The sequence below is a fragment of the Crotalus tigris genome, unplaced genomic scaffold (assembly GCF_016545835.1).
Source record: "Crotalus tigris isolate CLP2741 ecotype Arizona unplaced genomic scaffold, ASM1654583v1 scf7180000020724.653033, whole genome shotgun sequence".
Taxonomy (NCBI): Eukaryota; Metazoa; Chordata; class Lepidosauria; order Squamata; family Viperidae; genus Crotalus; species Crotalus tigris.
Genome location: NW_024098152.1, coordinates 516,966 through 533,231, shown reverse-complemented (window position 1 = coordinate 533,231; position 16,266 = coordinate 516,966). Strand labels below are relative to the sequence as shown.

The 16,266-nt window shown below is 55.0% G+C and overlaps 1 protein-coding gene across 1 annotated transcript; it reads right to left on the bottom strand.

The window, feature by feature from the left end:
* Positions 1-6,784: 6,784 nt before the first annotated feature.
* On the bottom strand, positions 6,785-14,553 carry INPP5K (inositol polyphosphate-5-phosphatase K). The gene is made up of 12 exons (XM_039368243.1): positions 14,416-14,553; positions 14,213-14,320; positions 13,921-14,029; positions 13,314-13,430; positions 11,943-12,118; positions 10,915-11,026; positions 10,529-10,638; positions 9,371-9,554; positions 8,282-8,419; positions 7,765-7,848; positions 7,576-7,680; positions 6,785-7,225 (listed from the first exon to the last, which is right to left on the bottom strand). The coding sequence occupies exons 1-12, from the start codon at positions 14,442-14,444 to the stop codon at positions 7,127-7,129; spliced, it is 1,371 nt and encodes a 456-aa protein (XP_039224177.1). The 5' UTR covers positions 14,445-14,553; the 3' UTR covers positions 6,785-7,126.
* Positions 14,554-16,266: the final 1,713 nt, after the last annotated feature.

Here is a 16,266-nt window from a genome sequence, read left to right as displayed (position 1 = left end):
AGGGCATAAACTGGTGCCGCCCCTCCTTGCCAAGGGAGGCATTCATCAGAAGATGCCTCTCTGGGGCTCCCAGATGATGGAGGGCGTAGCCTCAGCAGGATCAGTAATGGGATCAATGAGGCTGCCCCCCTGGCCGGCTTGACCCTGGGGCAGTTTCGGTCCAGCAACCCACCCTTGGCCTTTTCCCCAGAAGGCAAACGACTGAGACCCAAGTGCAGAAGGGCCCACAAGTATGAAAAGTGAACTGAAATAATAGAAGCTTTAATTGTATGTTCAACATTATTCTAAAAGGGGGGGGGGAAACCACGTTTCCTCCCCCTCTGAGCAAACCCTTAAAAGGGCACCGGCCATAGGCAGGAAGCGGTCCCGGTGCCAGTAAAAGCACAAGTGGCACATTGCAAGAATCCTCCCCCCCCCCCGTCAAAGTTCCGGTTGAAAAGCCCAACGAAGTAAATCCACTGGAGACATTGCGATCTCTAATGTATGACGTTATTAGGCACAGCATACCGACACGGTAGAAGGAATTCCAGCTCTGACGAGAAAAAGGTAATTAAGAGAGTAAAACCTCCCCTCCCCCCTCTGATGGTTCAGGCCACTGTCCCATGAGCCTTCCAAGGGTTCCGTGAGAAGAAAGTCTCTGTTCGCCAAAACGCCTCTTCTGCGACCTCGGCTCTCACACCGACAGAGCCACCTGGGCACCCCAAATCTTTCCCCTCCCCCCATAACTGTAGGAGAGCTGGAAGCAGCATGGCGGTTCTAACGCAAGGGGTCCTCGGAGCTTGACCCAGCCCTCAAATGGCATAAAGGGGCCGCAAGACTGTGGAGCAGAGCACCAGACGGTCTTCTGGTTTGCATTTGTGCAAAATATTCTGAAAACACAACCCAAAATGCCCCCTGAACGCAGATATTTGCCTGCTGAACCAGTGACCTATGGGGGGGGGAACCCGCCTATCCAAACTGACAGTCCTTGAACCTGGCCTGAGCCTTCCAGCCTGGAGATCAGCCGCACCTGCTTTTAACTGGTGGGGAGGGGCTTCACGTAGGTGGGGCGGCCCCGCCCTCTCCTAGCCAGGGCCTGACCAGATGGAGGGAAAAAGCTGGGGAAGGGCCGGGGTTAGGGCTACACACCGCTCTTCCGGGGAACCCTTGCTGTGAACTGTCCTGGCGGTGCTGTTGTCTACAACTTAGCTATTTGCTCTGGTTGCTGTTCTGGTGATCATGAATTCTGATTCTGTATTGTTTTTGCTAGACAAGTTCTATGTGCTGCCTAACAGTTCAAGTGGTAGACAAATTTTAGGAAGAAACGACCCCTGTCCGGTTGTGAAGATGCAGAAGTGAAAAACGGACTTATGAAAATAGCAGGCAACGGGCAAATTAAATAGCACGAAGGGGCCACAAAAGGTGGGAAGGCGCTTTGCCTCAGTCCAAGCGAAGCTTCCGAGCCTCGGGGTGCAACACTTTATTCGTCTGGCTCATACCCCTCCCCCTTCCCAGCATCAGGTCCTGTTCCAGACCGGGTGATGGGAACCGGGGTGGGTAGGTATCCACACTCTTCAGGGCCAGGAAGGTCGTCAAGATTGTGGCTTAAACAATCGGAAGCCCCCTGGCTAAAGCGCCCGGCCCCGGAGGGGGCTCCCTTTTGCCAGACAGCCACCGGTCAGGGATGCCCGGAGAGCAAGCGGAGCAACGGCTTGATGGCTCAGAAGACCCGGAAGGAGCCGGGAACGCCAGTCCCAGGGGCTGGGCTTCAGCGGGGGGGGGAGGGGGGAGAGGAGCCACTTTGAGACATCATCACAGCCTCCTTGCTTTAGCACGGGTGTCAGATGACACGCCAAGCCGGCTTCTTCCTGTTCCCACCCATCGGTGACAGGAGTGCCAGGAACAGCAAGGCTGCATTACCGCAGGGCGTCTTCCAGGATGTGTGTGGGGTGGGGTGGGGTGGGAGTCCCCTTCAAATCAGCCCTGAAACTGCAGAAATTAGTGGGGGGAGGGGACAGGTTGGCTGTACAGAGCTTTAATTGTGGGAACATTTGTTTTACTTTACCTACTTTTACAGGGCTTGGGGGAGGGCAACCTTCCTCCCAGTTTTCTCACCTGTTGTGGAGGAGACACGTTTAGCAGCTTATTATTTGCCCCTCTCTGCGAAGAAAGGGATTTAATTTAAAGACCGGAGGGGAGCCAAGGGGTCTGTTCTCAGAGCGAGGAGCTTCCTAAAACAGAGCCTGCCTCCTGCTCCTCTAGAAGGGAAGCAGCTTCCCCTGTTTGCCAGGTTAACGCCACCCCCTGCAGAGCAGGAGGCCGAACTGAAAGGGCCATCCAGGGAGGGACAACCCCCCCCCCCAGAAATCCTGTAGGGCAGTGGTTCTCAACCTGTGGGTCAGGACCCCATTTGGGGTCGAACGACCATTTCACGGGGGTTGCCAAACGCAGTCCACCATTTTTTTCCCCTTTTTCTTAGCTGTGCTACTCCCTTTTATTCTATTGGTTTTTGAAAGCCAATAGAATAGACTCTCTTGAATAGAGTCTAATTCTATTGGCTTTCAAAAGCCAATAGGAATTGTCCAGGCTGTCTCTGCCCTGCTGAGCCCGCCAAGTCCCATTCTGCAAACGGTGCTGCACCAGTTGAGTAGTCCTCGACTTAACGACCGGTTGGGGGGTCACGGCATTAAAAAGGATGAGAACCACTGCTGTAGGGAAAACCAATTCAGGATGCTTGGGAAACCCTGGAAAACCAGATAATAAAGTCCCAAACAGAAACAATAAACTAGCGTGGTTACAGAAAGAGCTCTCTGGCAAAAAGGACTAATATATATTAAAAAAAAAAAAAATGGAAAGGGGTTTGTAACCAGAACAGAATACCAGCAAATAGCTCAAATCTGCAAAGACCAAGTCAAGAACCTTAAGGTTCAAAAGAGCAAAAAATGCCAAAAATAATAGGTGTTTTTTTTGTTTTTGACATATAAGCACCAAGAGGAAAGTAAAGGAAATGATCGGTCCACTGACTGGTGAAGATGGCAAGGAGATGAAAGGTAACAAGAAAAAAAAAAAAAAAAAGCAGAACTGCTTAATTTCTGCCTTTACTTCTGTTTTTTACACAAAAGGAAAAAACAATCCAGTCTATCAAAAGCAGCCCCGTGAGAGACAGAACAAGATAGACAAGGATTTGGCAAGAGAAGGATTCGTCTCCTTTGGGTGAGTATTTACATCCCAGGGTCTTGAGGGAGCTGGCAAACATGATTTCAGAACCACTGGACAACTGGGGAACTGCCTGTCGGCTGGAAAAGAGCTGATGTGACTCCAGCCTTTGAAAAGAGTAAAAAGGAGATCCAGGAAACTACAGGCCGAACAGCTTGACATCAATATGCGGTGAAATCCTGGAAAAGACACAGTAATCAAGCAGTAGGTTTGTGAACATCCAGAAATGAATCAGGCGATTCCTGGAAGCCAGGGTGCGGTTGTTAAAAGCAGCTCATGCCAAATAAACCTTATTGCCTTCTTGGATAAAGTGACTAAATTAACGGATCAGGTAAATGCTGTGAAGATCATATACATGACAGTTAGAACAATTAATCAGTGGAACAGCCTGCCTCCAGAAGCAGTAAATGCTCCAACACTGGAAGTTTTTAAGAAGAGACTGGACAGCCATTTGTCCGAAATGGTGTAGGGTTTCCTGCCTGAGCAGGGGGTTGGACTAGATGACCTCCAAGGTCCCTTCCAACTTTGCTACTATTACTATTACTTGGACGCCAGCAAGGCAGTTGACAAAGTAGACCACGGGATGGAAAGAGAGCACAGTGGGGGACAGATAGCCTCACCACCAGAGGGAGTTGCCAGCCACCGACCAACGCACTCAGGTGTGTGGCCCTGAATGGAGCTGTGATGTTTACATGGAGGGAAGCACGCAGTGGGGTACCCCAAAGCTCTCTCTTAGGCCCAGTACTCTTCAACATTACAGTAGAGCTGGAAGGGACCTTGGAGGTCTTCTAGTCCAGCCCCCCTATGTCATTTCAGACAAGTGGCTGTCCAGTCTCTTCTTAAAAACCTCCATTGATGGAGAACCTACAACTTCTGGAAGCAGGTTGTTCCACTTAATTGTTCTCTCAGGAAATTTCTCCTTAATTCTAGGTTGTTTCTCTGCTTGATTAGTTTCCATTCATTGCTTCTTGTCCTGCCTTCAGGTCCTTTGGAGAATTTGACCCCCCCCTCTTCTTTGTGGCAGCCCCTCAAATATTGGAATACTGCTATCATGTCCCCCCCTAGTCCTTCTTTTCTCTGGACTAGCTAAACCCAAATTCTGCAACCGTTCTTCGTATGTTTTAGTTTCCAGGCCTTTGATCATTTTAGTTGCTCTTCTGTGAACTTTTTCTAAAATCTCAACATCTTTTTTGTAGTGGGATGACCAAAATTGGTTGCAGTATTCTGGGTGTGGTCTTATTAGGGTTTTATAAAATGATACTAATACTTCATGTAGTTTTGATTCTATGCCTGTTTATACAACCCAGGATTGTATTAGCTTTTCTGGTTGCTGCCGCACACAGCTGGCTCATGGTCAAGTGATCATCCACTAGGACTCCAAGGTCCCTCTCACAGTGGCTGTTTTTGAGCCAGGTCTCGCCTAATCTGTACTTATACTTTTGGTTTTTCCTGCCTAAATGTAAACTTCTGCTTTTCTCCACATTAAAATTCATTTTGTTACTTTGTTCAAGTCTGTCAAGTTCTTTTTGGATCCTGAGCTTGTCTTCAGGGATGTTGGCTATTTCTGCCAACTTAGTGTCATCTGCAAATTTGATGAGTTCCCCTTCTATTCCCTCATCTAAGTCATTGATGAAGATATTGAAGAGTCCTGGGCCTAAGCTGGAGCCTTGTGGTACCCCACTGGTTACTTTCCTCCATGTAAATGTAGTACCATTAAGGATTATTCATTGAGTATGCTTTGTCAGCCAGCTACAGAGCCATCTGGTAATGATGTTGTCTATTCAACATTTTTCTAGCTTACCAAGAAGTAGGTTGTAGTCTACTTTGTTGAATGCCTTGCTGAAATCTAAGTCTACTATGTCCACAGCATTTCACTGGTCTACTAATTTAGTCACTTTAGGAAATAATGAAATAAGATTGGTTTGGCATGATCTGTTTTTAACAAACCTGGGCTGACAACTAGTTAAAACTTTATTTCTTTCTAGTTGTTTACAGATGTTTTTTGATTATCTTTTCCAGGATCTTTAGGCTGATTGGTCTGTAGTTTTCTGGATGTTTTTTTCCCTTTCTTGAAGATGGGAACCACATCAGTCCTTTTGCAATCCTAAGGTACTTCCTTGGTGCTTCTGAGACACCTTCCAGTTCCCTTCAGAACTCTGGGATGTAATTTGTCAGGTACCTGTGATTTATATTCGTCAAAGTCAGACAGGTGTTTTCTTACCATTTTCTTGCTCGTTCTAATTTTTATTTCTAGTCCGTCTTTTACAGTAGTTTTTTGGGTAGGTTGTCTATAGTTTATTGTGTGAAGACTGATGCAAAGAATGAGTTAAGCAGCTCTGCTTTCTGTCTACTGCCTCTTATTTCCTTGCCATCTTCTCTCTTTAGAGGACCAACTGTTTCCTTAACTATTTTTGGTTATTTATATGTTGAAAGAAACTTTTATTATCTTTGACTTTTGTTGCAAGTCTTTGTTCATTCTGAGCCTTTGCTTTCCTGACTTCATCTTTGCATGTTCTGGCTGTCTGCTGATAATTAGCCTTAGTTATGTGTCCCTCTTTCCATTTTTTGTACTTGTCCTTTTTGTCTTTCAGTTTGTCTGAGAGATCTTTGTGCAGCCATGCTGGTTTCTTCTTGACTTTGTTTTTCTTTTTCAATGGTATAGTGCTGGATTGGGATTTATGATCTCATTTTCAGAGTTTCCCACCCCTTTAGGATTTTTATCCATGGAATCTTTCCTAGGCTTTCTCCGAGTTTGTTAAAATCAGCTCTTTTAAAGTTTAAGATACTGACTGGATTATGTTCTACTGCTTGTGTTTGCATTATATTGACTTCCAGTATGATGTGGTCACTCTCACCCAAAGTTCTGGGTGACTTCAACTCCCCTTTATCACTTCTTTTCTATTAGTAAGAATTTGGTCCAGTGTAGCTTTTCCTATAGGTCCCACATCTACCTTTTGGATGACAAAGTTGTCGACTAGATTGGTTAGGAATCTGTTTTATCTCCCACTTGCTGCAGAGTTTGTCTCCCAGCTGATATCTGGATAGTTAAAGCTCCCATTACTTCTTCATCTTCATCAGTGATTTAGCTGAGGGGATAGAAGGGAAACTCATCAAATTTGCAGACAACACTCAGCTGGGGAGAATTGCTAACATGTTGGAAGATACTCAAAGTTCAGAAGCATCTTGACAGGCTTGAGCATTCGGCCCAATCTAATAAGATTAAGTTCAGTGGTGAGAAAAGGAAGGTCCTGCACGTAGGCAGGAGAAAGAAGATGCCCAGGTACAGGATAGGCGGTGCATGGCTCTACCGCAGTGCCTGTGAGAAGGATCCAGGCCTCCTGCATGATCCCATTTTAGCGTGAGGTCGGCAGAGGGCTGCAGCTCTCAAAAAAGCCCGGACTTAAAGGCCCAAATGCCCACGAAACCAGAGGCCTGCTGCAGGACGAGACCCACCTGGACCTGGCCCCACTGCCAAGGGGGAAGCACTCTATCTGTCATGCAGGCTTTGGAGGAATGCACGGGGGGGGGGCATGCGTGCAAGTCTTCGCCCCATTTCAAGACAAATGGCCAAAGAATAGCAGCCTTTGCATTTTCATTCCAGCTACGATAAAATGTATTTCAGTTCTAAAAAGTTTACATTTCATAAAAATCCTACAATCCCAGTTTTCCAATAAGTGCCAGCAGTGTCTCCTTAACATTGCAGTGAAGCGCACAGAGCCTAAGAGGCACTCGGAAAATGGGGCAGCAGCCGTCTCGGCCGGGGCGTAAGGAAGCCGGCGGTCCTGCTGGGGAACCGTCTCCGTCTTGGCTCTCCTGCACCAAAGGGAGGCATAGCTTTTCAGAACTGTGGCAAGCTGAGCCAGGCCGCTCCAGAGGCCGAAGCCGGCGTGCCTTACGGTTTGCACAGAAGTGCCGGATTGGGGGGGGGACCTCAGAAGTCACAGGGTGGCCTCTCGCAAGGAAGGCGTTCTGCACTGCTGGCCCCAGCCCAGTCTGCCTGCTGCTCGGCTGACTTCGGGCACGGTTGGATCTAGAAAGGGAGAGATGCACATTCGAAGGCAATTCTGCCCCCCCCCCGGCAACTCAGCCCAGAGAGGAAAGAAGGCAAAGATGGAAGGTGCCCCCCAGGGTTCAGTGGGGGGGGGGAAGAGTTCCCTTGCCACAGGGCCCAGGAGAGGACTCTTGCAGAGTTCATCCAGGCCAGATCCCAAAGGTGGCGGGGGGGGGGAGAACTGGGTAAATTCTGCCTCTCGAGAGGGGCTTCTGCAGCCCCCACCCAGCACTAGAGACCAAGCCCCTTGCTGTGGCGGGAGTCTCCCAGCATCGCAAAGATACCCCCCCCTTCAGGAGCAAGGAGGATGAGGAAGCAGCAGCCCTCACCTGGACCGGCTGGCTAAGGCCCACAAGGGACCGCAGCGTGTTGCTGTAGTACCCCAGGAGGAATTCTCCCCCCGCTTTGGGGAGGCCCTCAGCCCCGAGATAGACCTGCAAGCAAGGGAGCCGCCGTCAACTTTTAGCGGGACAAGAAGAGCAGCCGGGCAGAGGGAAAGCCCGGGAAACATCCTTCACCTGCTTTGCCCCGTCCTCGGAGGAGATTTCGTTGTCCTGCACCCAAACGTAGGTGACATAGTCGTTCAGATGTCGGAAGGCCACCTGCCGGGGGAGAGGAAGAGCTGCAAGGGCCCACCTGCCAGCACAGGTGAGGGGCTCCCAGCGGGAAGGAGCCCATGTCCAGCCCAGCCGTCCCTTCAGGAGGCTTCAGCCAGATGGGAAGCAGCTGCCAGGGCACAAACCCAAGGCCAGACGGGGCCCATCGTCCTCTGGGCAGGCAGGATGAGCTGTTGCCCATCCCTCGGGGGTCTTAAACATGGGAAGAGGGTCTCCCCAGCAGAGGCTGCTCCTCCGACCATGGAGGTGGCCGGCTTGCTCCCCTCTTGCAAGACCGGGTCCCTGCTGAGGAAGCTGGGAAAAGGGCCTCTTTCTGGCCAGGGAAGGGGGCCTCCGGACAGCCCGGGTGCTCTGGAAGAGCCCTGGTGCCCGGCAGCAGAGCAGGGCCAGGCCTGAGCACCGCCCCCACCCCACTTACCCTGTAGAGCCCAATCCAGTCCCAGGCGCTGCTGGTGAATTCGGGAGCGGTGACGTAGCTGACTGTGGCATCCTGCTCAGCACTCCAGGTGCCCACCGGGCAGAGCACAACCAGGGGCTCCATCTGCAGGGGCTGCACCTGCAGGAACAAAGCCGCCCACCCAAGATGAGAGAGGCCATGGAGCCCCCCCCTCCCCTGAACGTGGCTGGGCTCTGTTCCTTCCCCCAAGGCGCAGGCCCCTTGGCACCCAGCCTACCTCACCCTTAGGCCCTGCTGCCAGGCTAAGAGGCCCACCCTGTAAAACGGGGGGCACCAGGACAACACAATAAACTGGGATTTAATCTGAGTTTCAGCTTACTAACGGGCTTGCTTCGTATTTCGAGTGCTACGTTAAGCGTTCTATGGTTTGGGACTGCCACTCCCTGCCCAGAGGCTAGTCCGAAGGAGCACCAGCCTCAGCCAGTCTTCTTGGTCAGGTGGCACCAGCCCTCTGGCCCTCCCCTTGGGGAAAGAAAGCCCGTCGGTTCCACCGGGGAGCCGGAGCCAGGGATTGCACTTACTCAGCTAAGACCGAGTTTTAGGGCTGGGGGTTTTCTTTTGAGGTTGGCCACTTCTGGATGAAGGTGCATAAGTCAGAAATGTTGCCAACAACCCACGGAGGCCCGGGAGGGGACATACCTGTGGGGTGGGGAGGGGAGTGACACGCAGCCCTCAGGCCATCATCAGAGCTGGCTTTCAAGCAGGGTCTGTGCCCAGGCAATGCTGGCTTATTCAACCCAACCTGGTTAAACAAGCCATAGCTTGGCCTGACGTGTAGAGCCTCGGACATGCAGGACACTGTTGCTTGCCAGAGGCTTTGACAGGCGCCCCGCAGGGACCCTGCAGTGGCCACAGAACCCTGGGGGCATCGGCCGAGTTAAGGGCAGGATGTCCTGCTTCGCTTTAGATCCCAGTGGCAGAAATGCCCAGGGCCAGTGGGAAAGACCTGCCCCGGGATGCCAGTCTGGGCCGGGCCCTTCTGCAGCCCGTCGGCCGGAACCACTGTCTCTCTGGAGAGAAGGAGCTGCCCTCGGGGAGCCAGGATACCACCTTCAGCTCAAAGGTGCCAGTGACCGGCTTGTGATCGCTGATGTTGTAGTCCATGTGGCTGGTGTAGCTGCCCAGGGACAGGGACAGCCCTCCCTCTCTGGGGGCCTCCTTCGGCTCGAAGCAGGAAAGGCATTTTACTCTCCAGAGGATCCGATCGGTCCAAGCGGGCTTCCGTTTCTTCTCACTGCAGAAACAAAGGGGGGGAAAGGACACAGCCAAGCAGCCACCCTCCCACCCCCCACCCCACCCTGAGCAGGCAGAGAAGCTGGGCTGGAGGGGGGAACCTCAAGTGACTTTGCTGCCTTTGGCTTTTTTCTCAAGGGAGGGTCCCCCCCCCTGGGAATCAGGAGCCCTGCTGGTGCGTAAAAGCCAACAGCTCAGAAGCCTTTTGGCCCTAAGGTGCCAGTTGCAGTTCTGGGTCCAGAAAAGGGCTCATTGTGAAGGAAGCTGCTGCTGCTGTTGTTGTTGTCTTTCCAGCCGGAAGGCGCTCCGGTGGCCGGGTGAGCACCTTGGGCGGGATATGCAGCAGTGTGAGTGGGCGTAACAGATGCACTCCTTAACTTTTTAGCTCTTTGGATCAGCTGCCGCTGTTACTATTTTAAATGCTTTTTGGGTCCTGCTTTTTGCAGCTTTTTTGGGCTCCTCCTGGCAGTCCTTTGTGGCCGCTGCCAGCCCATAAAGAGCGAGGGGAGGGCTGCTGCTGCCCCCTGCACGCCTCAGGAGAGTCAGACGCCCTGCAGCTTGCACAGATCCGAGAGGGTCCTTCGCCTCTCCATCCCCTCATGCCAGGATCGTCACCCCAGCAACAACTAAGTCAGAAGAGGCGACTGTGTGAAAGTCAGCAGACTCAAGTGGCCCACAGGTCTAAGTTTTCCAAAACACCCCACCTGCGGGGGTCCTCCCCTAGACCCAAGCAGCGCCTTCTCGGCCCTGCAAATAGAGGGAGAGGTTAGCACCGCAAGAGCCTCCTTTGGAAGGGCAGAGGGACAGCCAGGGTCTGCCCACCAAGACACCCCCCCTCCACATTTCCTGCTTCTGCTTGGGGCCACTGGGAGGCCCCGCTGATTTCTGTGGCTTCTGCCCGGCCAAAGGCCAGCGCAGCAGGCACCTGAGTTCGAAGCCCCCCGCAGACCTCCTCCGCAAGGACAGAGCAGCTACCTGGTGTCGTACTGGTCTGAGTATAGGTCAAACTTGTAGGTGGGTTTGAACTTCAGGGGCCCCTCCGAGAACTCCTGGAGGAAGAACATCTTCTTCCTGGCCATGTTTAACTGGGAAGGGGAAGGAAGGGCCGTTCGGTGCTGCAGCCCAGGAGCTGCGCCTCCTCCTGGGGGCCACAGCAAGGAGCCCACGGTGGATCCAGCCTGGTCCCTGAGCCCCCTCCCTTTCCCAGGGCAGAGAGGAAGCCTGCCAAGTGGCTGCCCCATGGGAAAATGGGGGGGGGGAACAGATGGGCAATGGCCAGGCAGCATCAGGGAGTAAGACGAGCCACTGCCCCCCACTCAAAAGCTGGGGGGGGGGGTGGAAATTCTGAGGGGGGGCGGTACCTGGTCCTTCTCCCAGAGAAGGTTGAAGCGGCTGCTGCTGATCGACTCTCGGATGAAGTGCAGCCCATAGTCCTCGATCCGGAAGTTCAGATCGCCGAACCAAAAGAGAAGCCTGGCAGAAGGAAGGCCGAGAGCAGCGAGGAAGGAAGAGGCGTCTATGCCCTTCGCCTGTGCCAAAGGCAGCGCCCCCCCCCCGCCTCTCCTCTTCCACCACGGTGCGATTCTATCTCGGCAGGCTGTCAGAGCAGCCGCCGTTTGGGCACCAGCCCTTCCAAAAGGCTGCGGCAGTTACCAAGGTGGCTTTCGGAAGGACGCCCCCCCTCCCCCACCCTGGCAATTCCCTCCTTCGCTCAGGCAGGCAGCCCCCCTTCATCCCACTGAGGATAACGCCCTCCCTGCAGAAACCTCATTTCTGTGCGCCCCTCCCCCTGGGGGAGCCACGTGCCCACAAGTGGTCTCCAAGCCAGTAGACCAGACCCTCCCGGTCAGACCCCCAGGAGCAAAGCTCTGGGCAGTCCTCAGATCTGCTAGAACTATTTAGAAACCGTTTTGAGTTGGCCGAGGGTGAAAATGCAGGTAAAAAGTGTCTGGGACAAGAGGGTGTATAGAGGGAAATGTGAGGCCCACTTCAGAATTGTTCTGTTCGGCGTTTAAATCTCTCCCTTTCTTTCACCCTCTGCAGCTGATGGCTACCTCAGTGTGGAGGGCAACCAAGTGGCAGTTGAGGCAGAAGTGGGGATGGTTCACCCTTTCTGAACCTCCTGGAAACACCTGGATAGCCAGCCCCTCCCCTTTCTAGCCCTCGCCCACTCCTCTCCTGCTTTTTCTGTGCCAGCCCCACCCTCTCTCCCTCCCCTCCCCCCTGGCCACCTTTGCTGTTCCTTGGTGCTTCCCCCATGAGACAAGGGGGCGTGGGGGGGGGAGTGCCACTCGCGAGAAGAGCAGTTGGGGAGGTGGAGGGCCTGGCCTGCCGGACTCCTGGCCTCGCTGGGCCGGGCGGCAGGGTCCTGCAGGGGGAGGCCACTCACTCGTGGTCCAGGGCCGAGGGGAACGTCTTCTCTTCGAAGTGCTGCATTTCCAAGATGTGCTCGAAGTCGTCCAGGCGCTGCTTGGCGTTCTCCAGGTGGGCCGGCAGGTGGCAGTTCAGGAAGCAAACCGAGTGGCCGTAGAGAGACAGGCGGATGGAGACCCCGCCCTTGTTGCCCTGGGAGACAAGAGATGGTGGTTGCCTCCCCACTCCTGGGCGGTGTGTGAGGCGCAGGAGGGGCACGTTTTCTGACGCTCTGCCGGGATGAAGCCCTGTCTCCAGGATGGACAAACTCAGAGAGAAATGAATACAGGTAGTCCTCCGCTTACAGCCATTCATTTAATGACCTTCAAACTTACACAGCATTAAAAAAGTGACTTATCAGCAGTTCTCACACTTGTGATCCTTGCTGCATCTCCACGGCCACATGAGCCAACTTTGGGCACTTGGCAACCGGCATGCGCCCACGGTGGTTGCGGCATCCCAGGGCCCAGAATCTGCAGCCTTCTTCCCAGGGAGCTTCTGGCAAGCAAAGGCAGCGGGGAAGCCAGATTCGCTTAAGGGCCCCATAATTACAATGGCAGCCACTTGCTTAACAACCACAGTCGGGCACCATTCACCTAACAAATGCCTTGCTTAGCAATGGAAGTTTTTGGGCTTCACTGTAGTCGTAAGTGGAGAACTACCTGTACATTAGGAGCATAGAGGCATCCCTAGATTGCTGTAGTGTTTCTTCATCCCTTTCCTGACAGTCGCCCTGAGGCCAAGAATTGTGTCAGGTTGGGTGCCGGGCCCGTTCAGGGGGTTCTCCAGCAGGAGATGCTCCCCGACAGCTGAGGGCCGCCGGGAAGTCAGGGCTTCCACTGGCTGCGCGGCAGGGGCAAGGATGGCCTGCTCTCTGAACGCCTGCTTCAGTGAATTTCAGAAGCTTCTGCTTTTAAATTTCACGGCGTTGCTGTCGGTACGACTTGCCTTAAAGCAGGAAACATGTATTTTTGATAAGTAAAACAAAGATGTGAAATTCCCTACCTGAGGATCTCCATCGCTAGAGATTTTACTGGGGCTTGAAAACTTTCAGTGAGTCCTTCATTAGCCGGTTTTGCAGGTTTTCCTTTTGCAATTAGCATTACAAATTAAATGCTGGTTATTGCATATTAGTTCTTATCACAGTGCGATATTTGCCATTTTGCCTGCCTCCATTAGAAAGATGGAAACGTTTAAAAAACATTCAGGCAAAAAACAAAGGCGTGCGTGCATGCGTGCGTGGAAGCTTGGCCACAGCAGAATTTGGCCTCCCTGCTTCTCCTGCATCCACTGTACCTGCAGCTTTAACCGACCGGAGGCCTGGGAAGGTCCCTGTGAAGCAGCTCACCCAGTAGCCGTGCAGGCCGGTGCGGGTAAACTGACTCCGCACACCCTGGATGAAGGGCAGGTGGGCTTGCCTGGCAAAGAGGAGGAGGAGGATGCCCTGCATGCGGATGGAAGACACCTGCGCGGGGAGGAGAAGCCGCCTTGAGCCACGGAGGCAGTGTTTCCACCCAGTGCCAAAGCTGACCCTATTCGGAGGGGGGGGATAAGCTGGTCCCCTCTGGCCTTGTGGTAAAAGGACCCCAGGACCCCCTGCCCAAGATCTGCACCGGAGCCGCAGAGCAGCGCATCTGCTGGCACACAGAGGGCCCCTCAGCCCCCCCTCGGCAGGAGGGGGCTGTTCACTCAAGCACCCCAGGTGGGGCGAGACCCCCGGGAGCATTTCGGACCAGGCCTTCTCCGGTCGAAATGCCGAAGCGACTCGGCGGGCACCGGCCTCGGCCAAGCAACCACCCGGGGGCGCCCCCCCCCGAAGCTCTTCCCGTTCCGGCAACCTTGCGGAGAGAGCGCGCGGCCCACGCCCGCCCCCCCCCGAGCTTCCCCCCCCGGAGGTTCCCTTTCTCCTGGGGCCGAGGGGCGCCCGGGAAGAGCCCCGCGGCGGCCTCGCTTACCCGGACGTGGCCCAACGGGGCGAGCGCGGCCGTCAGGGAGGCCGTCCAGGGCTCCTCGAAGGCCAGGTCGGAGAGGAAGCTCAGGATCTGGGAGTTCACCTCCTGCAAGCTGAGCAGCGGCGGAGGCGCCGGTGACGCACCCGGGCTAGGCGACACCCGAAGCACCGGCGGGCGGCCTCCCTCCCTCCCTCGGCGGGCGGCGGCGGCGCCTCTCCCGCCCGGACCCCCCCGCCGCTGCTTCCCCGGGGCTGCGGGGCTGGGAGGAGGCGCCAGGGAACCGCGGGACACCCACCCGATGGCGTAGAGGTCCACGGGCGACTCCGCGGCGCCGAGGCGAAGCAGGACAGCCACCTCGCCGGGGGGCTGCGCGGCGCCCACGTTCCAGGTGACCAGGTGCAGCCTGCGGAGACAGACCGGTCAGTAGCCCGGCCGCCGGGGGAAGGGCGGCAGGCGATCGAGCGGGAGGGCGGGGGGGGGGAGAAGCAGCCTCCTCACCGGAGCCGCAGCGTCGCCTCCGCCTCCATCACCGCCGCCTCTATCGCCGCCGAGGGAGGGAAGCAGGATGACAGCGGCGGCCAGCAGCGGCCCGCCTCCTCGCCCCGCGCGCGACGTCACGCACGCTCATTGGCTGACGCGGCGCAGGCGCACCGTACGGCAGCCCCGCCCCGCCCTCCCGGGGGCGCTTGGCGCCTGCGCATGGCGACCCGGGGGGCGGTGGCGGCCCTGGGAGGCCGGTTGGGCCGCCGCTTTTGCCTTCGGAGGCCCCGCCCTCCTCCCGGTGGCCTCTCGGGCGGGGAAGAGGCCGGGGGACCGGACAGGCACGCCCGGAGCAAAGCCGGGGCGCGGCGGGGGGCTACGTGTGCCCCCCCGCGGCTCCTCCGCCCTTCGGCGTCCCGTCTCCCACTCGGCGGCTCGGTCAGGAATCAGAACGGAGCTGGAGGGGACCCTGGAGGTCTTCTGGTCAAGCCCCCCGCTCAAGCAGGAGCCCCTGTACCATTTCGGATCCGGCCTCCCGCCACCTGCCGGGGAGCCCCGCGGCCCTCGTGAGCCGAGTGCGGCGGCAGCGCCAACCCCCGCACAGGCGGTCCTCGCTTACCGACCGCTCATCCAGTGACCTGTTGCAGCTGCCTCTCCGTCACACGACAGTCATTATATAGCCAGGGCCGTCCGTCCCGGGCCTTGCAGAGGAACAGGCTGCAAGGCGGGTAGGGGCACCCAGGTTGCCGACTGCTACCGGTCCGCGGCCTGTTAAGAACCGGGCCGTGCAAGCGGCGGGCAAAGCTTCATCCGTGCATGTGCGGGATCTGAGTCGCCCCCGCCTCCCCCCCCCGTGGAAGACATTTTTTTCTTCCAAAACCGGTCCCTTGTGCCAGAAAGGTTGGGGAGCCATGGGTGCACCATGCAAGCGGGCATACGGTACATTTGAAATCTTTGGCTTCAGTCTTTCTGCTCTGTTGGGAGGAGGGAGAGGGAGAACTTATCTTCTTTGCCCGATTTATTCCCACTGCTGGTGTGACTGGTGCACTGAATCCAGTTTTGGTCACCACAACATAACAAAAGATGACCGAGGCTTAAGAGTGCAAAGAGCAACAAAGATGATCAGGGGACTGGAGGCTAAAACACCATGAAGAGCAGTGGCACAAATTGGGTATGCCTAGTTTAACGAGGAGGACTAGGGGTGACATGATAGCAAGTCTTCCAATATTTGAGGGGCTGCCACAAAGAAGAGGTGGGTCAACCTATTCTCCAAAACACCAGAAGGCAGGGCAGGAAGCAACGGATGGAAACTAATCAAGGAGAGAAGCAACCTAGGAAGGAGAAACCTCCTGACAGTTAGAACAATTAACCAGTGGAACTCCTTGCCTCCAGAAGTTGATCACTGGAGGCTTTTAAGAAGAGATTGGACAGGCATTTGTCTGAAATGGTATAGGGTCTCTTGCTTGACCAGGGGATGGGCTAGAACAGGGGTCCCCAGCCCCCAGTCCGTGGACCAGTACCAGGATGCCATATGCCAGCAACCGGTCCGCACAAACAAGCAAAGCCCCCTACGTGAGATGCAAGCAGCCCACAAACCCACACACCCTCTGGTCCGCGGAAAAACCTCTCTCCACAGAACCAGTCCCTGGTGCCCGAAAGGTTGGGGACCTCTGGGCTAGAAGACATTCGAGGTCCCTTCCAACTCTATTCTGATGTGTAGATTAATAAACCTCTCTTAAAATCTCTCCAATTCCTCTGTTCTGCAGTGGAGAGGGAAGGGTCAGGCAAGGAGATTGCCTATAGAAATTACTTGCTCCCTGTTCTGTAAAACAGAATGGAGAGGAAGGGATTTTAAGAGAGCAAGCTGTG